The sequence below is a fragment of the Daldinia loculata genome, assembly GCF_022478755.1.
Source record: "Daldinia loculata strain CBS 113971 unplaced genomic scaffold F4817scaffold_45, whole genome shotgun sequence".
NCBI lineage: Eukaryota > Fungi > Ascomycota > Sordariomycetes > Xylariales > Hypoxylaceae > Daldinia > Daldinia loculata.
The window spans coordinates 157,309-171,329 of record NW_026054899.1 but is presented as its reverse complement, the minus strand read 5'-3'; the positions used below and the strand labels follow the sequence as shown (position 1 = coordinate 171,329).

Below are 14,021 nucleotides of genomic sequence, written 5' to 3'. Positions count from 1 at the left end.
GCTGACGTCGCGTGCTCGACTACAAACCGTACCACTTCAACATTTATTAGTGTAACATTTAAAGTCTAGAGATAAACTACGAACGATTCTGTGTTTGAAACGACGGCGACTCCCATGGGAACCTGCTAATACGAATATGAGTTAATGCGGTGACGACTAGCACCAGTGGTATCTCAATATGGCAAGCCCAGCGGAAGCTCCCCTGCTGTCGCATCAGGAGGACGAACTAGAAGAGGAAGCGCGCTCAGATGGCGAGGATACGATTCCCGAATGGCCCGCTGGTCGCCCGGGTGTTTTTATATGGCTCTTGACTCTGTCCGCTTGTATTAGCGGGCTCCTGTTCGGATGTAAGTATAGCACTTTTTCAACGTCCTGCGCAATTGCTTATACATAGAAACCTAGATGATACAGGAGTAATTTCGGCTACGTTGGTTTCGATAGGCACCTCGCTGTCCGGGAGGATGTTAAACTCGCTCGATAAATCTCTCATCACGTCATGCACCGCGCTATTCGCCCTTATCTTGTCCCCGATCTCGTCCATCCTTGCCGATTACTTTGGTCGAAAACCCGTTATACTACTGTCGGATCTGCTCTTTGTAATCGGAGCCGTGGTTCAGTCTATGAGCTATACTGTGTCGGGTATGGTCATTGGACGATCGATAGTCGGAGCCGCCGTGGGTGCCGCGAGCTTTGTAACACCGTTATACATTGCTGAACTAGCTCCGCCGGCTTACCGTGGTATGCTCGTAACGATGAACGTGCTATCGATCACTGCTGGACAAGTCGTAGCTTACGTTATCGGATGGATGTTTGCCGAGCATGGCGATCCCTCTACGGGATGGAGATGGATGGTCGGCTTAGGGGCTCTGCCAGCTGCACTGCAATGTCTTCTTCTGTTATTCATGCCCGATACTCCCCGCTGGCTCGTAAAAGTAGGGAAATCTGCAGATGCTCGGCGCGTCATCGAAAAGACGCTAGGATACGACCCAGCTTCTCGACGATTAATTGATAGTGTTGTGAAAGATATTGAGATGGAACTCAGGGAAGAGCAGGGGAATATAGCATTGGCCAATAATGGAGGCAGGAATAGTAGCACATGGCTTAAGGGATGGAATGAGCTTCTCAGCGTGCCAAAAAACCGACGAGCGCTGGTTATCGCCTGCTTACTTCAGGGGTTACAACAGCTTTGCGGTTTTGTAAGTCATTACGCCCCTCCTAAATCTCATATTCTAACTAATCGTGAAGAACTCGTTAATGTATTTCTCTGCCACAATTTTCACCATGTTGGGATTCTCGGTTCCGACGCTCACATCGCTGACAGTCGCCGCCACAAATTTCGGTTTTACAGTATTTGCACTACTTTCAATCGACCGCATCGGCCGTAGGCGGATCTTGCTGTACTCATTACCTTTCATGGTAATCGGCCTTTTCCTGTCAGCATTTGGTTTCAGCTTGCTTAAACTACCGTCTGGCGATGCCAATGTCGGTGGCGGTGCACCTGTTACCGACGCCGCCTCAATATCCTCGCGAGGCGCTGCCATTGTTATTCTAGTAAGTATCATGACGTACGTTGCGGCTTACGCTCTCGGACTTGGCAATGTGCCATGGATGCAAAGCGAGCTCTTCCCGCTTAACGTACGTTCACTTGGCAGTGGACTAGCGACAGCTACGAACTGGTTGGCTAATTTTATCGTTGGGTTGACATTCTTGCCATTGGTACGTACTTAATATCCAGACAGCTGAAATACTACCTTTTTTATTGAAGTTGAACCTATTAACACATCTTATAGTAAGTACCTACTAATAGTTTCGTAATTAACGCCCGCATATAACTATATCTACAACCTTCATTTCTTGCTATAAAAACTAACTCATAGCAGGATGGACCTATTAACCCCTTCGTTTACGTTCGGTTTATACGGCGTCGTTTGCGCTGTTGGCTGGTATGCTGTCTGGAAGATATATCCGGAAACGGCGGGATTGACTCTCGAAGAAGCCACTAGTTTGTTAGAAAACGGCTGGGGCGTAAAATAACCGCGGTCTGTAGTTTTTTCGTACCGAAAGGGCGCAGAAACTTTTAATGGTTACGTTCTCGTCGGAAAAGCGATTTCGGTGTAACGCGGCTACGCAAATGACCGATCCTATGCACGAAATAGGATAACGCAAGCTTATGTACGCCGTGCGTCCCGTCATCGTGGTAAAGTTAAGGTTGCAGGTGCTGCTAGTTATCTATTAATGTACAACCGCAGTCAGCTTTAAACTTACGCTCCACCTAACGTTAGGCCGTACGGTGGCTTATCACCGCTAACACCGTCTCCGAGTCACCGTCCGAATCGGCACGGCCATAGGGAAAAGATGTCGTTCGAACCGGGTTCACAAGCAAACCGATCCATTGCATAATTGGTCTGACAAATCCAATTGGGTGGATTGTCCCAAGTGAGCCCTCCCACAAATTTTATTTATCTGATTATCAACTAGAGTTATGCACGAGTAAGCGCAGTGGCATTATGTACATCGGAGTTATACTAACCGACATGGTGGTGTGATGGGCATTAAACTACACTATTATTACTTACGTCTAACTAGCGAATTACCCACCCGGAAAGAGAGCCGCAGCGTTGACCGTAGTACATACATGACAAATCCGGAATCCCGGTGTTGGGGTATTACCGCTCTGTCACTATCGCATACTCTACGTCTCATTGACGTATGACTCGAGAAATGATCTACAAAAACTAGACATCATGAAGAAACGTACTGGATCATACGACAGACCTATTGGTTATTATGGATCGTGACCGGTGTGAATATGTTTGCTATGATATTTTGTAACTAGTTTCTTGGTTACACATTACTCGCAACCTTCATTATCGTATTTATTACGTGTGTTTACGTACGTTATTTTCTCTCGGCGTTGACGAGCCGAGGCTGATTTTGTTCTTTTTTTCCTTTGTGATTATGGGAGATCAGGATTACAAAGTCTTTTTTTAATTTTTTAATTGTTGATTGTTAGCTCACCGCTATGAAGCGCTTCAAACCGAACCGGGTAGAGTAGCCGAGCAGGGATCTGTGACTGATAAACCAATCTTTGAGACCCGATCTCGAATCTCGACTCTTGCTTGAGCAGCTTTGGGTCTCGACACCGCACATTCAATGGGCTTCAATGGGGACAATGGGGACAATTGGGACAATGGGTAGTAAGGTGGAGTCGATACTTGTCTACAAATCAAAAGATCTTAGATACGAAGGCCCCGCCATCGTAGCACTTTTTCCCCCTTCTCTAATTTGCACCTCGGCCCATTCTTCCCTTTCCAGTCGCCCCCCTACTGAAATTTTTCATGTTATTTTCTGAATTCCATTCAATAGGTGCGGTTGCTATACAAGGGTCCTGTTCTTCTGTGATTACCAAGGGACTTGGTTTAAGCATACCTACCTACCTAACTAACAACCCAATATTCGAAGAGATCTATCTAGAGATTTTTACCTACCTAGACCGAGGTAAAATAAATCTACCTAGGTACCTAAGTAAAGAGAACGCAGATAAGAGTCATTCGGAGGCTGCTTATACATAAGTCAGCCTTACTAGTCTCGGGTTTTTCAGGTGTTATTAATTGTCATGCTGTCTGTCAGAAAGCCGAGTCGGGATGGGGGCATGGATCGGGACATGGATGCGGCTGTAGCATTGGGTCCATTCGCGTACTTTCTAGAAATAGGGAAGTAGTCAAGCTTTCTACTATGATAGTGTTACTATGATAGTGAATCAAACGAATACGGTCGGTTTCATGCACCACCCCGAAGGCAGGTACATACAGCCCGGCGAATTTAGGCTGCTTATTAGTTGAAAAGGCCCTGTGGAAATCTTTACATAGGGTAGTTTAGTGCATCCCTGGTCAATCCTTCCAGTCGTCATTGAAGACCCAGAGCTTTTCTGTCTAGATCCATAATTCTTTTCTACATAGTCACCACGGCAAAAAGCGAATGCCGAACCCCTTCGCATTATCGCCTCTAATAGATATCAGAGCTTTCTTAATCCCGACCCAAAGTGTCCCATTTCGAATGATATTTTTTTCGTTTCCTTTATTATCAGGGTACCCCCGTGGCCTAATTGAAGAATTTCTTTTACTTTTTTTCTTATCTTCAATTCTCGTTGAGCCCCTCTTCGCGGTGCAAAGTGCGCGTAGTTCTATTATATCATACTATACTCGTTGTTTCTTTGTTCTCGAGTATAACGAACTATACCTTTGTTTGTAATTTATAAGGCAACCCTTCTACTTGCCTCTCTGACCGCCACCACAACAAAGCAATCATAATCCATTTGGTGACAAGCATATTATTTTGATATTTGTTGTGGTCAAATATCCCATTATTGCTTGAATAATGGACGAGGTCGATCGCGAGCTCTTCCGAGCTGAAGAGGATGCCTTACGGCATGTCTCTCCTACTGCATCTAGGGCTAACCCCGAGCATCCCTACCGCCGTGCCAGTAATGAAGTCGAACGAGTTGTTTCGGCGTCGTCTATATCGACGACTTCCAGTGACGATGGTATGGCGCATAGAAACCAGGGCGGTATGAGCCGTATTCCCACACAACGAGACCTCGAACGACATCCTACCGAACTTAGCCGTATTAATACCGCCCGAAGCCAACACAGTGCTACCGTTGGACGAAGCCTTAGGAACCGTGAGTCGAGAAAACCGTTACCTGCCTTCGGAGCCGGGAAGCCCTTCCCGCCCCCTTTACCCAACCAAGAAGAATATGTTGTCGAATTTGATGGCCCTAATGATCCTTATCACGCCCAGAACTGGTCGCTTAAAAAGAAGTAAGTTACATAACGATTGTAAAGTTATAACTACCTACCTGTACAATTCTCTAACCCGAGTTCCTATAGGTTATTCACAGCCGCTATGCTCGGTTACACCACAATGACTTCTGCTTTCGCCTCCAGTATTTTCTCAGCCGCAACACCATATGTGGCTAAGGAATTCGGCGTCAGCTCCGAAGTTGGTATATTAGGTGTTTCTTTGTTCGTGATCGGTTTTGCAACCGGCCCGACATTCTGGGCGCCGCTATCCGAGTTAAAGGGGCGACGTTTGCCGATAGTCATAGCTATGTTCGGATTTTCGGCTTTCTCTGTTGCTTGCGCAACGGCCAAGGATTTACAGACACTCCTTATCTGCCGATTCTTTGCCGGTTTCTGCGGTGCTTGCCCACTGGCTGTCGTTGCTGCCGTCTTCTCAGACATGTTTAACAATGCCACTCGAGGTGTCGCTATTACCCTTTTCTCCATGGCTGTCTTTACTGGTCCCTTGCTAGCTCCTTTCGTGGGAGGTTTCATTGTGACGTCTTATCTCGGATGGCGCTGGACCATGTATGTCGCGAGTATCATGGGTTGGGTGGCGTTCGCCCTTGATCTATTTTTCTTGTCCGAGACTTACCCTCCTGTGATCTTGATCGAAAAGGCGGCCGAGTTACGTCGTCGTACTAAGAATTGGGGTATCCACGCCAAGCAGGAAGAAATTGAAGTCGACTTCAAAGAGCTGATCCAGAAGAACTTTACTCGTCCCATGCGACTTCTGTTCGGCGAGCCAATTGTCACACTACTTTCGATCTACATGGCTTTCATTTACGGACTGCTTTATCTCTTCCTGACGGCGTATCCTTTTGTTTTCCAAGGAATACATCACTTCAACTCTGGTCAGTCTGGTCTGGCCTTCTTCGGCATGATTATCGGTCAACTCATAGCAGGTATCGTAGTGCTGCTCGACCAGCCTTCATACCAACGTAAGCTGGCTGCCAACAATGGCATACCTATCCCCGAATGGCGTCTCCCCATTGTTATCGCTGGTGGCGTTTCGTTCACTGGCGGTATCTTCTGGTTTGGATGGTCAGGTTACCGATCAGACATCCACTGGATTGTCCCTGCCGCTTCGGGTATCCTAACCGGTTTTGGTCTTATGGGTATCTTCCTTCAGGCTCTTAACTACCTTGTTGATGCCTATCTTATGTTCGCCGCCTCGGCTATTGCAGGCAACACGTTCCTCCGATCTCTCTGCGGTGCCGGGTTCCCCCTATTTGCGACATATATGTTCAATGGGCTTGGAATTCAATGGGCGGCTACGTTGCTAGGCTGCGTAGCTGCTCTGCTGGTACCTATTCCAGTCATGTTCTACCTTTACGGTCACAAGATCCGTGCCAAGAGCAAGTTCGCCCCATCACTTCCCGGAAACACACCGGGCAGTGCCTCCAACTCTAGCAACGACACGGCAGTCGACGGAGAGACGACAGATCACGCTGCCGCGTCGAATGCCCCGAAGACTAATGTCGAGACCGAAAAGGCCTAGGTGCGCGTTTTTTATTAATTAATATACCCGGGATTTATTATAAAGGAATCAAAAATACCGGGCGGATTATACGGCTGGGTTTAGACTTATATATGTTACGGATGGATGCGTTATGAACGACGCAATTTAGCTATGCCAATACCAATAGATGATAGATAACTTGTAAATACTTTCAAGTAGTATATAGCTACTATTACCACTACTACTATTACGACTATAACTCGTTACGAGTAATAATTCCACAAACCATCAATACTCTTAATAATTATTGTTTACATTTATACTTGTGATTTAAGACTGTTATCAATATAAGTTTCCTGTCCTGAAATTATAATACTTTGTTCAAGTTTATTAGTCTTAGTTAGTTAGTTGTTTAAAAGATAACACTTAGAGTATAACTAGAGTAACTGTATAAATTGTTGCCAAGTATCGTTACACAGAGTTCACGCCACCATAAGATTCCGCCAATGATGTCGAGATGCATTGCCTAATTCGTCAAAGGCGTGCCCTGTTTGCTTACGGCTTACATGGGAGGCAACCATGGATATTCAAGACTAGGTTCCCTAGCCTATCGATCGAGATAGGCACGTATGAGATGCAATAATTACGTACATAACCTGTGACTAGGTATTCGATGTACATACATACATGCTGAAGGATTTAAGGCATATATTTTGAATCCCTGCGCGTCGTACAAGAAGGGCGTCTGTTCAAGGTCACTTATTCGGAATTTCCCCCCATAATGCCCCGCGCCCTGCACAAGACGCAGCCATAAATGCATGCCTCTGCATAGAACATAATATATCTGTAGAAACAACAAGTGACTCGAGGCGCTAGAAGATAAGACGTGCGATTAGATGCATCTGCATAGCGCATGCAAGTCTTATGTATCTTCAAGTCTACCTCTTAAGCTGCACCAGGTATCTTCAACGGCTTCGAGTTCTACGCACCTTTTATATTAACTGAATAAGACAGGGTTCTTTGATCCTTCCCGTGCGGATGTCCGTAACAAAAGGACCCCGCGGTTTTTAGGATAGGCTGGTTTAGATACTCGTATATTAATAATACATAGGTATGTAGAAAGATTTATAAGAGAGTTATGCTCTTCAACTCTATAGACTTAAATTCTCGGTCTGTTACCTAGGTACCTAACGTATCTTCCTTGTTCGTTTCTACCGTATACAATTATTACCTACCGACTCATCTTACGTACGTACGTACCAATTCTACCGCACGTAAGAAATATATTACGAATAGTGGGTAGAGTAATAGGCGGGGTATACGAGAATAAGACCTATCTAAATATCTGGAGAGAAAAAAAAGAGAAATAAAATCATGAGTTCCGCCGCCGCAGCCGCAGAGCAGAAGATAGAAGACAGAAAAGAGACGGGCACGTACGAAGCCGGCTGCCACTGCGGCTACATCAAGTTTTCCGTCACCTTATCACCGCCATTCCCCGAGTACAAGATCCTCAACTGCAGTTGTTCCGCGTGTTCTCATCTGGGGTATCTGCTCGTTTGTAAGTCGCCCTCATCGTCACTGATAGTTATGCCTAGACGGTATTACCGAAGGTATAGCGACATGGGGACAGTACAAACACTAGCTAACAACCCGCCTAGACCCCAAGGCCTCTGATATCGTATGGCATAACAACAGCCGGGAGCGGTGCGCCAGCTACCGCTTCAACACTAAGCAGAAGGACCAGATGTTCTGTCCTAAGTGCGGTGCTAGCCTGGGCATCGACTTCTTGGATGTGTTCAAGGAGCATGTGTATGGTATTAGCGTAAGTATATGAGAGAGAGAGAGAATGTGTGTCTGTGTGTGTGTGCATATGCATAGTGTATAGTGTATGGTGAAAGGGAACAAAGACCAGAAACCCCTAGAAACCCCCTTTCGCTAACAGCATAACCAATACAGGCCCGCTCGTTCTACGGCATGGACCTCGACACTTTGACGTATAAGAAGATGGACGGGATGCGCAAGGTCGAGCCCGCGCATGATTTGTCTGGGCATATATGGGACGAGGAGAAGCAACAGCTAACCTAACCGAAGACCCTGAAAGTTTATGAGTAGGTAGAGAGTGCCGTTGGTGCTAGAAAATGAAATGGTATGAGAAGTCAAGAATCCACCAGGTTTCTAGCGAGTCCGTACACAATTTAAAGTCCTCTTATGATAGCTATACATTTACCTATAGCTCTCTTTCTAATCTGCTATCATCCGTGTCTACATCGGAGATGCCGGGTCGAATTCGTATAATTGAATCTGCCATCTACTCTCAAGCTATGTCCTTATTTAAGAACGGTAAGTGTAATCAATACCATATTAGAATGTATATATCATTGCAAACAGCCATAGTAGTACTTCTCATCTCCAAATACCACTAAGCTTTCCAGGCGGAAGTAAATAGGCCGGTATAGAATACGTCTGAGAGGCAGGGCTAAGGTAAGGATAACAATTCAATAACTAACTTATAAGGGATCCGTTGACCACGATAACCCTATTCCCTATCTATTTTTTGTATACTCATCCACGCCCTTGAATTCAATCGATTTAATTTCCATGGACTATTTTTCGTCCGTCGTCCCGTTGTGCTCCTTTCTACATCGTTTAAGTGCTTAGGTAGGATATGCCTTCTTCCACTTAAAGGTTCAGTGTTCAAATTCGAATGTTTGGAGCCTTGGTTAGCTTGCTTTTCTCCTGGCTCGGCATAAAGCGGCGCGCAGAGTGAGTATCGATTATCACAAGCGCCTCAATCCAGACCAATCAATCGACCTTAGAGACTTCATATTAGAACCTCGCTCAACCGTAACCACAAGATCTAGACGAATACGATTGTGTCAAACTAGGGCACAAATCGGATATTCTATTTCTGCTGTCTTTTTGCGTAGAGATTTTCCGCCGATGTAATACAATGCGTGTTAGCTCCTAGCTTGTTTATCGTCTCTATCCATTCCTCATACGGATCTGAGTCGAAGACAATCCCACCCCCTATTTCAATTGTCAGCAAATCCAGAAATCAGAGTATAAGAAAATGCTTACCGGCTTGGAGATATGCAACTCCATCCTTAACTAGCATGGTTCGTAAGGCAATGCAAGTGTCCATAGCACCCTCGATTTCCTTTCCATTGGAATCTACGCTACCGTACCCGAAGTATCCCACAGCCCCGGCATATACACCTCTCTTCTCCTTCTCAAGTTCAGCAATGAGTTCCATTGCTCGGACCTTTGGGGCACCCGATACCGTTCCGGCAGGGAAAATTGATCGGAAAGCATCGAACCTGGTTTGGTCTGGTCGTAGTACACCTGATACCTGGGAAACAAGATGTTGAACGTGACTGAATTTCTCCACTACCATCAGTCTATCAACCCTCGTCGTCAGCGGATCACAGACTCGGTTGATGTCATTCCGCGCTAGATCCACCAACATGACGTGTTCGGCGCGATCCTTAAGTGAGTTGCGAAGTTCATTGGCAAGCCGCTCGTCCTCTTCTGGCGTCTTGCCGCGCTTGACTGTGCCGGCAATAGGATGGGTAATGATCCGTCCTTCTTCCTCCTTTACCAGCAGCTCTGGCGACGCGCCAACTATTTGGAAATCTTGGCAGTTGACATAGAAGAGGTATGGAGAAGGGTTGACCGTTCGCAAGTGGCGGTAAATGTTGAACGGATGTAACGAAGTCGGGCGAGCAAACCGCTGGGAGGGGACAGCCTGGATGATGTCGCCAACAACGATGTGCTTCTTCAGTTCTGTCACATGTGATTCGTACCCTTCCTGACCAATATTGGACGTATACTGCTGGCCGAGCTTAATGGGTTGCTGTTCGGGTATGGGTATCTCGGGGGAGTTGAGGACGTCAATGAGTTCGTGAATGGTCGCAGTTGCTTTGTTATACTCATCTGCGAGTGTATCTAGGTTCTCAGGGATGTGAAGGTAGGTGATAACTTTGATGACGCCGAAGAATCTGTCAAAGGCCACTATAGTATCGAATAACATGAACAAGGACTCTGGTATTTGAAGGACATCCTTCATAGGCCGCGCGGTCTTAGGTTCGAAGTATCGGACGCAGTCATAGCCTACGTAGCCAACGGCACCTCCAATAAGGGGCGGCAGCCTGAGGTCCGGGATCTCAACCACGACATTTTGTGCCAACTCCTTCTCGAGCGCGGGTAACGGATCTACCGACTCTCCATGACCCTCCCCAGTCTTCAGGATTTTGCGCGGGCCTGCACCAATGAAGCTATATCGACCAACTCGTTCCGTAGCGGCACTCTCGAGGAGGAAGGAGAAGTCTGTCTTTGAGTGCTCTGACACCTTTAAATACGCCGCAGATGGCGTTATTAAGTCGGCAGATATTTGACCGTATAGAGGGACTAAGTTTGGCTTCTTAGGTCCTGTCGTGGGTTTCGATAAGATTTCCTTGACGGTGTCCAGGGACGGCAGAATCACGTCCTATAGTAGACAAACTACTTGTTAGTTTGACTTGGAGATTCTCTAGTCTGATACACTACACCAAATGAATTGAGAGAAGTTCTTACAGCTTGAGCCATTGTGGGCAGGTTATTGAAGGAAGTAGTAAGAGGGAGGATGTTACTCCTTCGCTCCTCCCTTGCTCTTGTCAATTCTCAACACACAAGTATGCGACACCAGGTTGACTCAGCATAGGATGTTTAAACCCGCTAGAGCTGTTTGGTTGGTCCCTAAACTTTTTGGTACCGGTACCTTACATTGGTTGCTCCTACGCATTTTATCCGAAGACGGAGCTGACGGAAGGAGGGGCACTTTTGTCATAACTACCCCACATACGAAGTAGTACTATATCTTATCACATATAACTAATCTTATCACAGCAAACCTTGGAGGTTTAAACGAAAATCGCGGGGTATTCAATATAGCATAAATTGAAGCTTAACGGAAACTACCTATGATCCATCCTTCTCCATACCTAGGTACTCGATAAGATGTGCATTTAATGCTTTACTATTTTATTTTCCTCGGCAGTGATCATATCCGATTGATCAGCTCTCAATCGCCAGCGCCTTAACACCAACAAGCTTCGCGCTTGGTCCAATACCCTCCGTCGTGACGACCCAATACTCGATTTTAACGCCTCCTTTCGAGACTCGATACACTCGGACGTCGTTCCCCTTGCCTGCTTTGCGCACCGCATCTAGGATCGACTTATACTGACCCTGCGTGTCCCAGTCCGCGGGATCTTGAATTTCAATCTGCGCATTTGACGGGTCTGGATGGTGTATCAAGATTGCGAATTCCTCTATAGGCTCAGAAGTTAGTAGTCGTAGAGGCCAGCGAGTAATCTATTCCCCGACGTAACCTACCTTCGTCTGGTAAACCTTTGCCGCTCTCGTCCCATGCCAAATAGACAGGTACGAACGGTTCGTCGGCGTCGCTCACGTAGAAGCTATCCTTAGTAGCTTCCTGAATAACAGCAGGAATTTGCGCTCCCTCGTCTGTCGCCTTAAAGTCTTGCTTGTTTGCACCCTGTGCCTTTGTATATCCTTCGCTCGGATTCTTGTTCGCCTTGTCTAAGAATGCCATGTAATCTTCGTCGGATGCCATTTTTAATGCTCTGGTTGTGGTGAAGCTTCTTAAGTTATCAACCGATCGAGGAAAGTGTCTGTTTTGTAGCGCGACCGTATTGGTGGAGGGCAGCCAGTTAAGTCGTTTTCCTTCTGAGATGTTAGTGGTACGATACCATGCTGTAGCTCTCTTTGTTAATCGACCACTATATCGATAAAATGATCTAGAAATGGCACTATGATTTAAAGGTAACATCAATGACATTGATCCAGATAGACCGTATTTGGCAATAAATTGTTGTACACTTCATTACCTTTGTAGGTAGATAAAAAGCAAGCTTGCAAGGCTCCAGCTGTCTTGTCGCTAGTTACATCATAGCTGCCGAGGAAGTGTATCTTATAACAAACACCCCTTTTGGTGCATACTTATATTCGCTTTGTAGATTATCTATAGTATACGAGGCTTGTCGTATGCACATGCATTACATCCTGAATAGAGTTGTCGTCTTACACCTTATGTCCCCAAAACGTACAACATTGTCATCACATGATAGCTCGAGAGAACCATCTTACCGATGCATACTTGGAAAATGCATTCGAGGTGCTGCCTCTAGAGTATTTCCAGGATGGGGGAAGGCTGTGATGTGGCTAGTATTATAGGCTGTTTGAGTTGGTTGAGTGCGGATCGTGGTGATCGGATTAAGTGATCGATGCTCTCTTCCGTTTGGTGTTGTCGAGGGTCTGGATGGCATCTTTTAGTTGGTTATGTTTATGATTCTTGTCAGGGGTATCGACCGTTGGTTCTCGAGCACTTCCTTCAGCATTGTCTCGATTGATTGTTTTGTGGTATCTATCTCCGATTCCAATTCTTCCATATTGCTGTCTTCGCTGTCGTCATCGGGGATGACGACAGTTTCGATTTCGGTTTCGTTGTCGTAGTCGTCGTCTTCGATGTTGGATGGAGGTGTATTGGATTGGTGGCCCGAAGGCCTTTTGGCAGAAGTGAAGCTATCAATTGATGATAATGCCCAGGTCTTCGCAAAACTTTGTCCCAAGTAACAGGTTTGGTTTCAAGTTATGTTCATGTATCCATGCTTCGACGTAGACGCGAACCAACTTTTGTTTTCCGAACCTTGGTTTTATTAGACAATGTAAAAATCGAGCAAGCACTATTTTAGGGATGAAAACTTTTTTGTCATAACTTGAAAATTATAATTTTATTACAATTTTAAATTTAATATATATATATAAAAAAGGTAATATATTAAACTATACAATATATATAAAAATAAAAAATTTATATAATTATATTCCGCAATTATATATATAATTAATAAAATTTATAAAATAATTATTTTATAATAATTATATATAAATTTTAATATAAAAAAATATTTTTTTATACTTTTTAATACTTTTAACAGCTTTTTTAAAAAGCGTTTAATAACAAGTTATTACTTTTAATAAATAATAATTTTATATAAAAATTATATAATTTAATTAATACGTTTATTCCAGTTTATAATATACGATTTAATTAATTTATTAAAATTACGTTATAATATAATTAAATTAAAAAAGGTAATAAATATTAAATTATTTAACCGTTTTATATGTAATATTATAATATAAATAAAGCCGGCGGTAAATTCTTTTTCGGAAATATTTAATATAATTTAATTATAAATAATTTTTTAAGTTTTATAAATTATAATAATAAAGGTAATTATTAACGGAAATTAATTACGTTAATAAAGTTTATTATTAATTTTATACGATTAAATTAAACAAAAAATAAAAATTATTATTTTATTTTATTTTATATAAAAAAATAAAGGTTTAATATAACCAAAAAAAAAACAAAAATAATAAAAAAAGGTAAAATAAATAAATTAAAACTTTTTAATTATATTAAATCTTTAACAATATTAATAAACTTATTTATAAGGTTTTAATTTATTTAAATATTTTGCATTAATATATATTACGCGTTAATAATTATAAATAATTAACGTTTAAAATTACTAGTTAATTAAACATTAAATAATTTTTAATTTTAACTAGTTTTAATTATTTTAACGTTTTTTACCGGATAATTAAAGGATAATAAATAATTATAATTATATTTATTTATAACATTATAT

General features: G+C 43.6%; 5 protein-coding genes across 5 annotated transcripts; 3 read left to right on the top strand and 2 right to left on the bottom strand.

Moving 5' to 3' along the window:
- Nucleotides 1–34: 34 nt before the first annotated feature.
- On the top strand, nucleotides 35–2,436 carry F4817DRAFT_345527 (general substrate transporter). Its single transcript, XM_049304269.1, has 4 exons — nucleotides 35–347; nucleotides 403–1,196; nucleotides 1,246–1,789; nucleotides 1,881–2,436. Exons 1-3 carry the CDS (start codon nucleotides 179–181, stop codon nucleotides 1,726–1,728), a joined length of 1,446 nt encoding a protein of 481 aa, XP_049156622.1. The 5' UTR covers nucleotides 35–178; the 3' UTR covers nucleotides 1,729–1,789; nucleotides 1,881–2,436.
- A 1,539-nt stretch (nucleotides 2,437–3,975) lies between these two features.
- On the top strand, nucleotides 3,976–6,609 carry F4817DRAFT_199639 (MFS general substrate transporter). Its single transcript, XM_049298564.1, has 2 exons — nucleotides 3,976–4,820; nucleotides 4,890–6,609. The coding sequence occupies exons 1-2, from the start codon at nucleotides 4,378–4,380 to the stop codon at nucleotides 6,340–6,342; spliced, it is 1,896 nt and encodes a 631-aa protein (XP_049156621.1). The 5' UTR covers nucleotides 3,976–4,377; the 3' UTR covers nucleotides 6,343–6,609.
- Nucleotides 6,610–7,196: 587 nt separating this feature from the next.
- F4817DRAFT_199594 (uncharacterized protein) lies at nucleotides 7,197–8,589 on the top strand. Its single transcript, XM_049298563.1, has 4 exons — nucleotides 7,197–7,262; nucleotides 7,318–7,861; nucleotides 7,962–8,125; nucleotides 8,260–8,589. Exons 2-4 carry the CDS (start codon nucleotides 7,678–7,680, stop codon nucleotides 8,386–8,388), a joined length of 477 nt encoding a protein of 158 aa, XP_049156620.1. The 5' UTR covers nucleotides 7,197–7,262; nucleotides 7,318–7,677; the 3' UTR covers nucleotides 8,389–8,589.
- A 376-nt stretch (nucleotides 8,590–8,965) lies between these two features.
- Nucleotides 8,966–11,131, bottom strand: F4817DRAFT_199581 (anthranilate synthase component 1). Its single transcript, XM_049298562.1, has 3 exons — nucleotides 10,876–11,131; nucleotides 9,382–10,789; nucleotides 8,966–9,330 (listed from the first exon to the last, which is right to left on the bottom strand). The coding sequence occupies exons 1-3, from the start codon at nucleotides 10,885–10,887 to the stop codon at nucleotides 9,206–9,208; spliced, it is 1,545 nt and encodes a 514-aa protein (XP_049156619.1). The 5' UTR covers nucleotides 10,888–11,131; the 3' UTR covers nucleotides 8,966–9,205.
- Nucleotides 11,132–11,215: 84 nt separating this feature from the next.
- On the bottom strand, nucleotides 11,216–12,212 carry F4817DRAFT_345515 (uncharacterized protein). The gene is made up of 2 exons (XM_049304268.1): nucleotides 11,677–12,212; nucleotides 11,216–11,612 (listed from the first exon to the last, which is right to left on the bottom strand). Exons 1-2 carry the CDS (start codon nucleotides 12,140–12,142, stop codon nucleotides 11,356–11,358), a joined length of 723 nt encoding a protein of 240 aa, XP_049156618.1. The 5' UTR covers nucleotides 12,143–12,212; the 3' UTR covers nucleotides 11,216–11,355.
- Between the last annotated feature and the right edge of the window lie 1,809 nt (nucleotides 12,213–14,021).

Excerpts from the sequence above, each read along its gene's own strand:
- F4817DRAFT_199594 (XM_049298563.1), top strand. The coding sequence starts at position 7,678 with ATGAGTTCCGCCGCCGCAGCCGCAGAGCAGAAGATAGAAGACAGAAAA. Across the intron at positions 7,862-7,961 it reads TCTGGGGTATCTGCTCGTTT|ACCCCAAGGCCTCTGATATC; the intron begins GTAAGTCGCCCT and ends CAACCCGCCTAG. Across the intron at positions 8,126-8,259 it reads AGCATGTGTATGGTATTAGC|GCCCGCTCGTTCTACGGCAT; the intron begins GTAAGTATATGA and ends TAACCAATACAG.
- F4817DRAFT_345515 (XM_049304268.1), bottom strand. The coding sequence starts at position 12,142 with ATGTCATTGATGTTACCTTTAAATCATAGTGCCATTTCTAGATCATTT. Across the intron at positions 11,613-11,676 it reads CAAAGGTTTACCAGACGAAG|AGGAATTCGCAATCTTGATA; the intron begins GTAGGTTACGTC and ends CTGAGCCTATAG.
- F4817DRAFT_199581 (XM_049298562.1), bottom strand. Across the intron at positions 9,331-9,381 it reads AGTTGCATATCTCCAAGCCG|GGGGTGGGATTGTCTTCGAC; the intron begins GTAAGCATTTTC and ends CAATTGAAATAG.
- F4817DRAFT_199639 (XM_049298564.1), top strand. The coding sequence starts at position 4,378 with ATGGACGAGGTCGATCGCGAGCTCTTCCGAGCTGAAGAGGATGCCTTA. Across the intron at positions 4,821-4,889 it reads AACTGGTCGCTTAAAAAGAA|GTTATTCACAGCCGCTATGC; the intron begins GTAAGTTACATA and ends GAGTTCCTATAG.
- F4817DRAFT_345527 (XM_049304269.1), top strand. The coding sequence starts at position 179 with ATGGCAAGCCCAGCGGAAGCTCCCCTGCTGTCGCATCAGGAGGACGAA. Across the intron at positions 348-402 it reads TAGCGGGCTCCTGTTCGGAT|ATGATACAGGAGTAATTTCG; the intron begins GTAAGTATAGCA and ends ATAGAAACCTAG. Across the intron at positions 1,197-1,245 it reads TACAACAGCTTTGCGGTTTT|AACTCGTTAATGTATTTCTC; the intron begins GTAAGTCATTAC and ends CTAATCGTGAAG.